The sequence below is a fragment of the Schistocerca americana genome, chromosome 7 (assembly GCF_021461395.2).
Source record: "Schistocerca americana isolate TAMUIC-IGC-003095 chromosome 7, iqSchAmer2.1, whole genome shotgun sequence".
Lineage (NCBI taxonomy): Eukaryota > Metazoa > Arthropoda > Insecta > Orthoptera > Acrididae > Schistocerca > Schistocerca americana.
Window position 1 is genome coordinate 388,437,820 of NC_060125.1, and position 14,706 is coordinate 388,452,525.

General features: G+C 38.9%; 1 protein-coding gene across 1 annotated transcript in view; it reads left to right on the forward strand.

Annotated features, from left to right (window-relative positions):
* Window positions 1-14,706, forward strand: part of LOC124622273 (cytochrome P450 4C1-like) — a 118,498-nt gene that overhangs the window by 26,352 nt on the left and 77,440 nt on the right. The window contains exons 2-3 of the mRNA XM_047147936.1: window positions 5,316-5,422; window positions 12,604-12,694. Of these exons, the coding sequence (XP_047003892.1) occupies window positions 5,316-5,422; window positions 12,604-12,694 (198 nt within the window). The remainder of the gene's footprint in view (window positions 1-5,315; window positions 5,423-12,603; window positions 12,695-14,706) is intronic.

Here is a 14,706-nt window from a genome sequence, read left to right on the forward strand (position 1 = left end):
TTACCCCTGCTCACACGTTCAGCGGCAAATGTTGTTCATACGGTAACACGCTAACAGTAACTGAGTTTACATATAATCTGATTCTGATTAGATGGGGACTTAATCGGAAAGTCTGTATTTCATACATTTTTTCTAACTACGAGAACATTTGATACTGATGTCAGTGGAGGTCCGTAGCAACACATTCACAATTACATCACAAACGGCTCTTTTGCGGACCCACGTTCACTACAAAGTTTGTATGCCTAGTATTGTACACGTTCACCCGTGCCAGTTCTCAGCATCACACGTCATACGCTGCATTGCATGCGTTATTGCAGTTCATCTGTCACACACAGTTGCTTCACTAACCTTTTCTTACTGTATGCTTCCGTGTCCACGATCGGGCTCCAACACTCGATATCATGTATCATTTTCTCAGTCTCCTTTCATTGCGCCAACTGAACGATGACATCAGTTACCTTTAATGAGAGGTAGATAATTAACTGATGTTCCCAAAATACTGAATGCAGACAATTAGGCCTACATAACAGATTTACTAGCCTCAAACTACACCAACACCTGTATGAAGTGTTAAGGGCTAATCTCAACTTTTTGCTCCTTGAGATTGTTCGTGTTGTGTGATATACGCGCCGTTTTTGCGTTAGTATATCAGCAGGCTTACTACAGGCACCTGGTGTCAATGGTTTTAGATGCGCCCAATGGTGCTAAGCGTGTTGCTAGCTTTCCTTTCTACAGGCAAAAGAACTGCTTTCGACGTCGACATTTCATTTAGGTAGTTATTATCGTGCCCATAGTTCTGCAACCGTGCATGACTCTAGCTGAAGAGTTAAATTTAGTGCAAATCGCGAGTGGTAGCGTTGACAGAAAAACAACAACGAACTTTGAAATCAGACTCCTTTATGGTGCAAATTTCAAACTCGCAGTGATTGATTCTACGAAGAGTATATTAATGGAGAAGTTTTCAAAATATATCGTTAAAGAAGTTCTCAACATATGTTTTTTAATTTCAGACCACGTTGAAAATTATTCTTCTCCTCGGACAAGGTCAAAAACTTCAATAGAAAACTCTAGACTTTCTGTGCCACTGTTTTTATTCGCGATTGTGCTGCAGCGCGTGAAAGCAGTGCTGCGTGCCCATCTCTCTAGTTGTTCGTGAGAACAACATACTTTGGCACCAGTGATGAAATTATTGACAATTATTAAACAAATACTGGTAGTCGAGTTAACAGTGATATCAGTAAAGACCGAAATTAAATAGCTGGTACTTCTGAATAATTTGTCTATGTTACAACATAAATAATGGAATGAGTTGACAGTGACATCTGTGACGACTTTAATTAGAAAGCTGGTACTTCTGCATAATTTGTCTACGTTACAACATAAATGATGAGATTGACAGAATCCGCATAGTGAACCGTTTCCGCGACATAAACTTTTCTCGACTGATTCTCTCCCATTCAAACTAAGAGTGCTGTTTATACTCGGCTGCGGTCTAAGGCGCTGCAGTCATGGACTGTGCGGCTGGTCCCGGTGGAGGTTCGAGTCCTCCCTCGGGCATAGGTGTGTGTGTGTTTGTCCTTAGGATTATTTAGGTTAGGTAGTGTTAAGCTTAGCGACTGATGACTTTAGCAGTTAAGTCCCATAAGATTTCGCTCAACAACAACATTTATTTTCAGTTACTGCTTTTATTCGGGACATTTCGTTACGTTTTAACCACTTACTACTACTGAACACGCGATGCAAGAATTGTGAGAAAATTATTTCATTTGTTTTGTAACTACCAGTTTCTGCGCTTCAATGTGCCATCTTCAGGCTGTAATTGATGCTAAAGGGGCTGACATGTTCCCTATATGTACCGCATCAGTGGCCAATGTAACTGGTTACTCTATGTGAAAACTTTGGTGTCAGCTACTTGGAGACCATCTTCAGCCATACATGGACTTCATATGACAAAAAAGAAAGATGGAATTTGTATGGATGACAATGCGCCTTGTGACTGGATCACAGTTGTTCGCGACTGATATGAAGAACATTCTGGATCATCTGTGCGAATAATTTGGGCGCTCGGATAGCCCAATATGGGACATAATAGAGACGTCAAATCTCGCAGAAAATCGTGTACTTCCAACACTTTCTCAATTATGGACGGCTATAGAGGCAGCATGTCTCAATGTTTCTGCAGGGGACTTCCAACACCTTGTTCAGTCCATTCCACGTCGAGCAGCTGCACTACGACTAGCAAAAGGAAGCCCGACGCTATATTGGGAGATGTCCCACGAGTTTAGTCACCTGAGTGCATATTCACTGTTAACAAATTTCTGTTTTTCAGATATACTTTACCTGCTGTTGCACGTCATCAGTTATTTTTTGTCGCCCAAATTTCAAAAATCATCCATTACTTTTAATTTCTCAATTCTTAGTCTAATATCCTCACTATCCCCTGATTTAATCCGATTAAGTTCCATTACTCTTGTTTTACTTTGTCTATGTACACATTATAACCTCCTTTCACGTCACTATTCATTCCGTTAAACTGCTCATCCAAGTCTTTTACTGTCTCTGACAAAGTTACGTTGTCATCAGTAAACTGCCAAGTTTTTCTCTCTTCTCCCTTAGCTTTAATCCCTTCCGAAATTTCTCCTTTTGTTGCTTCACAACTTATTTGATGCGCGTTTCGAATAACATCAGGGACAGTCTATAACCCTGTCTCACTCCCTTCTGAATCACTTTCTCCCTTCATGGCTTTCGACTAAAGTCTGCTTTCTGTAGAAATTGCAAATAACCATTCGTTCCAGTATTTTACCACTGCTACCCACAGCATTTCAAAGATTGAATTCCAGTCGTAACTGTCAAATCTTTTCTCTTAATTTAAAAATGTCATTCTTCAAAGTATCTACTAAGATAAATCGTATGTTCTTTATTGCCTCTCGTGTTCGTACATTTCCTCAAAACCCTAACAGATCTTCACTGAGGGCGGCTTCTGTAATTTTTTTTCCATTCCAGAATAACCTAGACAATGCCATTTTGACAAGAACTCACCATACGTTTCTCAAAGCTATTGTAATTACTAGCAAGCTTCTAGATTTGTGTCTGCTCTTCAAGACTGCATCAGGGAGGGGAGAGTCATTTTACACTTTCGTTTATTTTGTTCTTCGCGGGAGACAATTGAAGATGACTCTGGAGGAGAGATATATTTTGCTCAAGTGAGTGCCTAATCGATTGCAAAGGATACGAAACGAAAATAAAAGTGGATAGAAATGCTTTAATACATGATACTAAACGCAATGATGTCTGTTCTTCTCGGCGGGTAATTTCGATTTCTTATTCTATAGGCTAAGGACCGCGGTGGTGGGACTGGTACAATCTAGACTTTGGGGCTGTACCTCACATTGAAATCTGCGGTAGTCCAACTGAGGTGTATTTAAAATGTTTGATAGGCAAACCAGTATTTAGATGTTGAATCCATCATCAGTGGCATCTGGTACAGAGAAAAACATAAAAATCTATGGATATTGATATCTACAAGATAATAATTAAATACATAACATCAAAAACACAAGTTTACTTACGTATCATGTATCTCTCTATCAATGACGTGTGTGTTAATTACAAATTCTTTGTGAAGTTTAAATCTATGGTCATCAGATGACATACAAACTAAACTAAAACTAAACTCCTCCCGAACAGGCCATGAAGGCGCAACGGTACCGACCGGCCGTCGTGTCATCCTCAGCCCATAGGCGTCACTGGATGAGGACACGGAGGGGCATGTGGTCAGCACACCGTCAGATGGCATATAGGCATGCGAGTATTTAAAATGTACCTACAACCATGTCTATGTCAGTATTGTGGGAGATGACATCTGCTCTACTTAACAGTACAGAGGTTGTCACGTATGTTACTGTTGTCATGCCTTCTTAAACGTTATTATTTCTTGGTCGCATCCGACACAGCTGTCTTACAACGTAAACATGGAAGACATACAGGCCGAAGGGTCCATATTTCATATCTCTTGTGAGAAACTTATTGTGTAGGATGGCCGTAATGCAAAATCTGTGTCTACCACATAATTTGGCTGTCATTTCGGTCTTGGATCCACTGGAGACGTAACGAATCAGTTCAGATTAGGTAATTTAGGAGACGGAAGGGTCCATATTTCATATCTCTTGTGAGCAACTTATTGTGTAGGATGGCCGTAATGCAAAATCTGTGTCTACCACATAATTTGGCTGTCATTTCGGTCTTGGATCCATTGGAGACGTAACGAATCAGTTCAGATTAGGTAATTTAGGAGACGGATGGAACTCTGAACTGACCACAACACTGTTAAAATTCCGTACAGGCATTTCCATCTTATTCCATGACACGGTTTGTTGATTAAGGATGTTATCGATGTGTTTCTTCATATGAATGTACATTTCAATATCATTTAATGTGTTTAATAGTATACCTTTTTTTGCCTTGCAAAGAAAGGTGACTTTTTTTTAGTGTTGTCGTTATCAGAATACTTGTATTCTCTCAAGTGTGCACTGCATGTTGAACGATTGGCTTCACTTACGTTAACATGTTGTCTAAAACTCGTTTTGAAGTAAGCCCAACATAAAATGCTTCACGTACTCACAAATAACTTATAATTAACACAGATATTGATAAAGGGAGGAATGTTCAAAATGGTTCAAGTGGCTCTGAGCACTATGGGACTTAACATCTGTGGTCATCAGTCCCCTAGAACTTAGAACTACTTAAACCTACTTAGCCTAAGGACATCACACGCATCCATGCCCGAGGCAGGATTCGAACCTGCGACCGTAGGGGTCACGCGGTTCCAGACTGAAGCGCCTAGAGCCGCACGCCCACTCCGGCCGGCGGGAAGTAAGTAAACTTACGTTTCTACTGTTATGTATATAAATTATGTTGCAGATATCGATATGTATACAGTCGTTTGTTGTCCTCTGCCTCAGATGCCGCTAACGATGTGTTCTACGTTCGCATATGGTTTGGCTATAAAACATTTTAAATGTAACTCAGCGTGATCAAAAGACGTACTTTAACAAATATTTACAAGCTGTGGAACGCCAAGCATTCATGATTATTTAATTTGTTGATGTTTAGGTTCTGTATAGGACATGTCGAAAAACATCGGGGCTAAAATTATTCTGACATTAGAGCATACTAAGTTGATAGAAATATCTTGAGATAAGGAACTAACTGTCCGCAATGAGTGCGCAGGATGTGAGACAAATACCTATTTTTTATAGAATTACTTGCTATAATCTGTTATGGAACTAACATTAAGTTAAACTCGCTTACAGACTTCGTGGCCTACCTGGATCAGATGACCAAGACGTACTGGCCGCTGTATCGAGTTTGGCTTGGTTTTCAACCAGACGTACACGTAGTCAAACCAGAGCACATCGAGGTAAGTTGGAACGGAATCGCATATTTCAGCATGGTTATTTATTGTATCCATGACAGTCCATGGGGTTCTATATCCGTGAAATACCTGCCCCAGGAGAATGCCATTAGTTCTTCAAATGAACAACCCCTTCTGCATAATTCAAAATTTGTGTCCTCCTACATGGTTTTATGATCAGTTGCAATGCAATTTGCGACAACTGCTTCTCTTGCAAAGAACGCGTATTCAAGTGCGAAACCCTCAGAGTCAATCGACAGCGAGAACTGGAGTGATTATGTTTATAGGAGACTAAAATGGGCCCATTTATTTCAGTAAACTAAATAGAGGTTTCAGAACTAAGCTTCCATAGAGCCTGAAAACGAAAAGTTATTAGTTAATGTTCGCTTTCAGTTCGACTTATGGCAGCGATACATGAAATTTCAGTGCGCAAAATCTGTTTAGAACAGAAGTTGCTTCAGAAAGCAACAGACAGATGCATCTTAGCGAATTACTAGAACAGTCGGAGGAAAATATGGATTACTGAGCACATGTGCTTATGAGTGTGATTAGAAATAAACGGTAGTAGACATGACACGTAGCCTGGCGAAATGAGACATGCGCTCCTTTGCTAGATTCTGAGACAGAGGAAAAGACCGCGGCGAAGACTTAATGGAATGTTTTTGGATGGATGTAGAGAAGATGTAAGAGTTGTATGGGCGCGAGTAAATGAAGAAGTCTAGAGGAAGCTTTTGTGTTCCTCTCGTAAACACAATAGTCGATAGCCCATAAAGAAACTTAAGCTTCCCCCTAAATACATAGCTAAGATAGTGCTACATTTTGTCCACTCACTTACCACGCACATCAGCAGAAACGATGGGAAAAATTCGTGATGGCGGATATACAGGATGTATCTAAAAGAATCATATGGTTTTAAAAAATCATAACTATTATGTTATTTGAGATATGTGCGTGTCGGAGAGGGCAAACTCTGGAGTTTTACACAATTACCGATATGTAGCAGCAGTGTGCGCCCACTTCAGTTCTAGTAAAAATGATGTCAGGAAGACAGAAAGCGTTTTCTGTTCTACGTTTAGCGCAGTGCAGGTCAGTAAAAACTGTTCAGCGCGACTTTCTTACTAGGTATGGTGCGGATACTCGTACGGCACAGAGCGTTAGACGATGGCATGAACAATTCCAAGAAACAGGTTGTTTGTGTAAAAGCAAACCGCCAGGCCGTCCCCGAGTCTCTGACACATGTCGAACCCGTGCGCCATAGTTTCACAAGGAGTCCGCAGAAACTCCGTTCGCCGCGCAGCTCGATAGCTCAACATGACTCCTACATCTACATCTGCATGATTACTCTGCAATTCACATTTAAGTGCTTGGCAGAGGGTTCATCGAACCACAATTGCCGGCCGCGGTGGTCTAGTGGTTCTAGGCGCGCAGTCCGGAACCGCGGGGCTGCTACAGTCGCAGGTTCGAATCCTGCCTCGGGCATGGATGTGTGTGATGTCCTTAGGTTAGTTAGGTTTAATTAGTTCTAAGTTCTAGGGGACTTATGACCACAGCAGTTGAGTCCCATAGTGCTCAGAGCCATCTGAACCATTTTTTTTTGAACCACAATCATACTATCTCTCTACCATTCCACTCCAGAATAGCTCGCGGGAAAAACGAACACCTAAACCTTCCTGTTCGAGCTCTGATTTCTCTTTTTTTATTTTGATGATCATTTCTACTTTTGTAGGTTGGGCTCAACAAAATATTTTCGCGTTCGGAAGAGAAAGTTTGTGACTGAAATTTGGTAAATAGATTTCGCCGCGACGAAAAACGTCTTTGCCTTAATGACCTCCATTCCAACTCGCGTATCATATCTGCGACACTCTTTCCCCTATTACGTGATAGTACAAAACGAGCTGCCCTCTTTTGCACCCTTTCGATGTCCTCCGTCAATCCCACCTGGTAAGGATCCCACACCACTCAGCAATATTCTAACAGAGGACGGACGAGTGTAGTGTAAGCTGTCTCTTTAGTGGACTTGTTGCATCTTCTAAGTGTCCTGCCAATGAATCGCAACCCTTGGTCCGCCTTCCCCTCAATATTATCTATGTGGTCTTTCCAACTGAAGTTGTTCGTAATTTTAACACCCAGGTACTTAGTTGAATTGACAGCCTTGAGAATTGTACTATTTATCGAGTAATCGAATTCCAACGGATTTCTTTTGGAACTCACGTGGATCACCACACACTTTTCGTTATTTAGCGTCAACTACCACCTGCCACACCATACAGCAATCTTTTCTAAACCGCTTTGCAACTGATACTGGTCTTCGGATGACCTTACTAGACGGTAAATTACAGCATCATCTGCGAACAACCTAAGAGAACTGCTCAGATCGTCACCCAGCTCATTTATATAGATCAGGAAAAGCAGAGGTCCCAGGACGCTTCCCTGAGGAACACCTGATATCACTTCAGTTTTACTCGACGATTTGCCGTCTATTACTACGAACTGTGACCTCCCTGATGTCCGTCTGGCGTGTGTTGAGGCAACGTTTACACATTAAACCATACAAAATTCAGCTACTGCAAGCTCTTCGTGAAGGTGACAAACAACAGTGCTCGGAGTTCTGTAATTTCGTTCTTGGCAGGATGGAGGATGACAGTTTTCTTCCACGCTCATTGATTAGTGACGAGGCAACATTCCATTTAAATGGAAAGGTGAACCGTGATAATGTGAGACTATGGGGTACGGAAAAACCAAATGAAATTGTGCAACAGATTTAATATGTTTTGTGAAGTTTCATGGGAAAGGGTGTGTGGCCCATTTTTCTTAGCCGAGAACACTGTTACAGGAAGATCAAATCTCGATAAGGTTGAGAACTTTCTTTTCCCACAGTTGCAGAATGATTCGATACATTTCATTTACCATCAGGCACCGCCACCCTGGCCTCTCTAATTGTGGGAATTTTTAAATCAAAAGATTACTGAATGATGGATCGGTTGCACTGAACCAAGTGATTGAGCCTTACGTTACTGGCCTCCAAGATCACCTGACTGTATGTGATTATTTCTTGTGGGGGCTTGTACAAGATTCTTTATATGCCTGCGTTACCAACAACAATGAATGAACGGAGACATAGCATCATAGAAGCAGTGGAAGCTGTAACTCAGGACATGCTCTCTGCAGGGTGGGAACAGTTTGAACACTGCACTGACATTCGGCATGCATCTCAAGGGGACATACTGAACACCTATGAAAAGGTATTAAAAACTTATTGAGTTCCCAGTTCATCAAAAAATAAACTTCATTGTATGTGTTTCAGTTTCAGAAGCACAGATGTGCCAAATCGGTTGATCCTTTTTAACACACCCTGTACTACTTGAACGCTATTCGGACGCAAGATGGCACAATATAACTAGTTATCCTGCCTAAAAATGAAAAGAAATAAAAAAATTAGATGCGCTAATTTACAGTAGCGGTGTGTCCTTAATTGTGTCTCAGTACGTAGTGGAGCGAGGTCTGGGTTATTAAAGTGTAGAATGGCCACCAAAACCATTTTTTAATTGAACACATATAAATATGTATACGGAGATTGAACAAGTGATGTAGGGTCTGACGTAGTTTCAGGTCGTCGTGTGAAGATTTCCGCTTAGTACATCAAAGGTTCGATTCCTATTCACATTGGTTCCTCGATTTGTGCTAACATCACGATTTATCTCATTTGCTAGTATTACATGATTTACCACGTCGAATTTGCCTATCACATTACTCATATGTCGTGGGTTCGAGCCAGAGAGATTGTTTACCTATCAGTTTTCGCAAAATTATTTCAGCTATCATTAGGGAAATGAATAGCGCCCAGAGGCTGTGTTATGTTTTACGCTACGAAACATTTCGAAATTAAAGGCTTCTTGTGTTGTGTTGAGCAATAACATTGTAAATTGTGTTCAACTGACAATACGTGTGTATTAGTGCACTGATGAACATCGGTTGGCATTGGTTGGTCGATGGTAATCATATACAGTGTTCCACAGTGGCAGGGGCGGGATTGATTCACTTAAAGGTTCTACCACGTTACGGTGAGTGGAATGTTGCCTTGGTTTTCAAGATTTGTTCCGAAATTTAGAATATTATTAGCGATGGATAACAAGTAAATATCCTAGTTGACGTCGAACTAATAATGTGTTATGTTTGGTAGATGGTTTTAATGTCTTGGTCAGATATAAAGATCCGTGATTAGGATCGGAAGGAGATCATTTATGTGGCCAAGGGGATTAGATGACACAGTAAATCGGGAGTTGGGGAAATGTTTTATTTTGGGGACGAGTGAGCTGCGAAATGTGTGTCGGAATCCTCGCTGTTCATGCTGTACTACAATGCCCTTGCAGACACTACTAACAGTAACCTCAATTACCTGTAATGAAGTCTGAGAGAAACTGCATAAATATTCATCCAGATGTTGATTAGATTTCAGAGTGGTGTCATGATTGGCAACTTGCTTTAAATGTTCAGAAAAGTAAAACTATGCACTTCACAAAATGGAAACACGTAGTACCCTATGACTATAATATTAAGCAGCCACAGTTGGAATCTGCAACTCATACAAATACCTAGACATACCACTTTGTAGGGAAATGAAGTGGAACGATCACAAGCCTCAGTCGTGACTAAAGCAGGTGCTAGACCTCCGTTTATTGGTAGAATACTGGGGAAAGCAAGTAGTCTACAAAGGAGCCCGCTTGCAAATCTTACGACCCATTCCAGAATATTGCTCAGTTGTATGGAACCTGTGTTGTATCTCGGGTGGTCACAACAATATTCGTAGACTGGGCGCAAAAGACAGCTCAGGGTAGCTGGCCCCACTACAGGATATCAATAGACAGTGCTTTAATTTAATAATCAAACACATCTACTTATTGACTGAGAAGCAGTCATGTAGAACATAGCAAGCATGTCCAATCCCTGAATAAGGAGCTTTGTCAGCTAAACAGTAATCTACCTTTTTAGCTACCCTGGTTCTCGTAGATCTAACTAACTATGACGTCGGCAGTCGCTGTCCCGTGGAGCTGAGTTGTCAAACTGAGGAAATGATCTACACTGATGAACCGGCCCCCTGATCTCTGCTGTCAGTGTCCTGTATGCAACTCCCGAAGAGGCCATTGGTGTTGTGTTCTCTTCTTGGAGAGGGGACGTGTGGCACCTGATTTGTGTTTACTGCCACACTGGCGCCACCCCTGGCGTCCACAGATATCGACTGTCGCGCTGGCGTTCTTTTGACGGCCAGCACATGAGTGGTGTCGTATGATGACACCACAACCTCTACCAGATATGGTTAACAGGAGATACGGATACACTGTATGACATCACGAATGGTCACAGGTTTATTCGATGTACGGGAGAGTGTCACTGAGATACTGAAGAAACTGAACTGGCAGATTCTTGAAGATAGATGGAAACTACCATGAGAATGCCTAATTACAAAATTTCAAAAACTGGCTTTAAATGACTCTAGGAATATACTACAGCCCCTTACTTATCGCTCCCCCAGGGATCTTGAATAGAAGATTACACTAATTACAACACGCCCAGAGGCATTTAAACCAACATTCTTCTTGCATATGTGAATGGATCGAGAAGAAACTCTAACAACTGGGACAATGCGACATACACTCCACTCTTCCGCTTATTGCCCAGTACAGAACCCCTCCAATCATCGAGTAACACGTTAGCATCATCTTCTAGCGCTCCAGCTATGTGATCAATCAATTATGCTTAACTCAAAGAGAAAGTTACTGCTAAATGTAGTCTGATAGAAATACTTCAGTATTTTCTATGTCAAGCTATACGTTAATGTTCAGAGACAATAGAAAATACTCACAACATTCCTGTACTGTACAAAAAGAGGTCTTCTTATTCATGTTTTAATGCAGTTAACTAATACTTTATGTTATAATTTTCACTTGGTCTCCTGCTGGAGCAAGCCAAAGAACCCATCGTTGTACTGGCGAGTGTATTTTCGTCTGGCACAAAAAAAGAGCTTTAGGATTATGGCAAGATAGTGAATAGCTCCTGCAGTCCAGTGGCGGCTGAAACAGACCACTCTTATTGGCCCAGATATAGGCTATGCTTACAGCAGGAACACATGAAGGCTTTTTTCTGTCAGTCAAAAAATTGAAGCTCCCTATTCATTTTGATTGTTATTTAAAGCATCGGATCTTAAAGTAATCAGTCGATGGACCAATATGGCCTTATTTTCTATGAGCATTGTTTTGACTGTCCTTGCATAACATGTCATTTACTTGCAAATTGGCGCACTAATTACTTATTAAGGTTCCCAGTTTAGTTTTTAGACTGGAACGCTTCACATTCCTTAGTCTGTATTATGTTAAAAGTTATATTGCCATACTTTTAGAGTATGGGATCATAAATATAAAGCAACCTGTATAAATTCAGACTCATTCCTGAAATTAACACAGAGCTAGGTTTTAGCAGAGAGCAAATATTAAGAAAAAACGTATTATTGCTATCACACTATCTCTAACATCTCGATAACAGGAGGGATTGTGTATAGGAATGAACTAAGGCGTCTAGTCAGCTGAGATAGTGGTATACTTTTTATTGATATCTAGCTGAAAAATAGAGCCGAGAACAGTTATAATGCTTAATGACTTGAGGCAGATAATTATTCTGAAAGATGCCTTTGGTGCTTCGGACTATGTATTTAGCGATAGTTGGAGGAGAGAGGAATTTGTCTGCATGTCCTTTCTACCTCTGATTTCAATAGCTTCATTGGGAATCTGAGTAACACTTTTGCATTCCAATGACATTTGGACCAAAATGGCTTTCCAATTCTTAAACAGGCTGTGAGTCCTTTGTTTCTTTAAATTAAAAAAAGCTAGACTGAGACTGCTTTACTATTTCCTGGTAACTCTAAAATTTAAATCTTCACCCATAGCATTTGCTGCTACTTATTATTAAAGGAACCTACCCTCCAAAGCAGCACACACTCATTGCACAAGGTCTGCTTACATTAAACAGTATTACCATCAACATTTTTAAATTCCCAAGATAAACTCCTTCTAATTGTGCCCATCCGGGTGCAATGTATGCCAAGATTATATTTAATAGCGTTATTGTCTATTTCGCTCAGTGTGGTGTCCTTTTTGAAGTAAATGACTGATGTGTGCACTCTCTCCATTTTTCAGAAAATAATGACCAGCAGCGAACTGATAACAAAGTCACATGTCTATCACTTCCTCGAACCATGGCTGGGGCAAGGACTTCTCACTAGCACAGGTGAGTACAGGAAGCTTCAGCATATGTTAAGTAGAGAGTGGTCTGTTGAATAGTCCCGAGCACTTAGCTGAAGTTAATGCTGGAATGTCTCTTTTTCACTAGACTGCAGGAGTAGTATGACTAAGAGAGTTCTGATCCAAAGAGCACTTCTGTGTCTAATTTCCAACATGCCAACCAACACTCTAATTTCACAGTTCCCCCAACCAAAAAAATCTCATTTGCCCATACTGAAAAAAATAAAATTCTCATTTTCTTCAAAAAGTTTCAAATATATCAAATTTTATTCATTATAGATAAGAACAAAAAAGTCATTTGTGTATAACGAAAACAACTCTCATTTTCTGCTTTATAAATTTTCAAAACTGATAAATTTCATTCTTTATAAAGAAGAACCAAAATATCTAATTTGCTTACATCATAAAAATCAAATTCTCATTTACTCATTTAAAAATGTTCAAACTCAATATATTTTATTCTTTATACATAAGAACCATCAAACCTAAAACCTCACTGCACTGAACTGAAAACGTTTAAATAAGAGAAACCATATTTCCTTCTCTATTAATACAATGGAAAAAGATGGTGAAGAAAAGCTGAGCTATATAAGAGCTTATAAAATTAATGAAAAGGGAAGTATGGATTGAGTTATAATCATTTAGAAAATTACTTCAAGGACATAGGTTACTCAAATGTAACTGGGGAAGATTATTTCAGATTCGATGATTATTTTAACTGGAAGAAAATGAATAAGGACAGAACTAAAACATAAAACTTTTAAAGAACTTCAATTACTAAACCAAAAAAATTGAGGAATTATTCTAAACTTAGAAAAAGTCATTTAACTGATCTTATTGTAAATCCTGTTGACTATATTAGTAATAATAATAACCACAATAGATTTAACAATGGCTAGCAAAGGAACTTCATGAAATCTCTAAAGCAAAAATAAATAAAAAATTCTTCTAAGTTAAGAAAATATCAATTAATCAGTTCTATCAAAAAATCTGAAAGTAAAATTAATAATGATAACGATTTGAATAAAAAATCTGTAAAACAATATCATCAGACCTGTAAAACAAAACAAAACAAAGAAGTATTCTAATCTTAAGAAGCAAATATTAATCGATCTTATAGATAATTATAGGAAAAAAACAAAGAATCACAATGTTAATGAGAGTTACATTCAAATATCACTTGTAAATTAATACAAGTAAATTAAACAAAAAATAATCAGATAAGTTTACCAGGTTTCAATTTTCTAGGTGATGAAGATTTCTTGAAATCAGCTACACGAATTTATACAAAAACTTCTTCTCTTTTCAAGTTTAATAATTTAAGTAATTCAAATTATTGGTAATATTGTTGAACCATAAGAATTTTTTAATCAATTATCACCAAAGTAAATAATTATTAATGCAAGGAAGAGCAATTGAAGTACATATGTAATTTTAAAAGGAAATATGAAATGCAAGAATTTAATTTAAAAAAAAAAATCTGCTCAAGTTCTATTAAGAACAACTGATTTACAAGATTATGCTCAAAAATAAATGAATAATCTATTCAGGAAAGTGTAAGAAATGCAATGGAAATAATGTGGTTGATCTTTATTGTATTAAGATAGTTTGGACTTTAATGTCGATAGACACAGTCCACTTCTTTCATCAATTTACCAAAAGTAATTAAAGATAAAAATCTGTAGGGACTGTAAAAATATGTAGATAAAAAATGCTTTCTTTATTCAGTGAAATCTGCATTATATCCTTGAGAATATGATGCCAAAAGAGTTGTTAAAAATAAAAATATTGGATTAGAATTAGCTGAAGTTTTGGAAAGAGAAAAAACCACATTTATTAATTAATTTTTCTGCACATGAAAACAATGAAGATGAAGAAAAAATTAAATGATATATCTTTATCATACATATTATAAACAGAAATATACGTCAATCTTCGTTACATTGAAAGCGAAATTGATTCACATTATTGATGGATAACGGATCTTTGTAGGTAAAT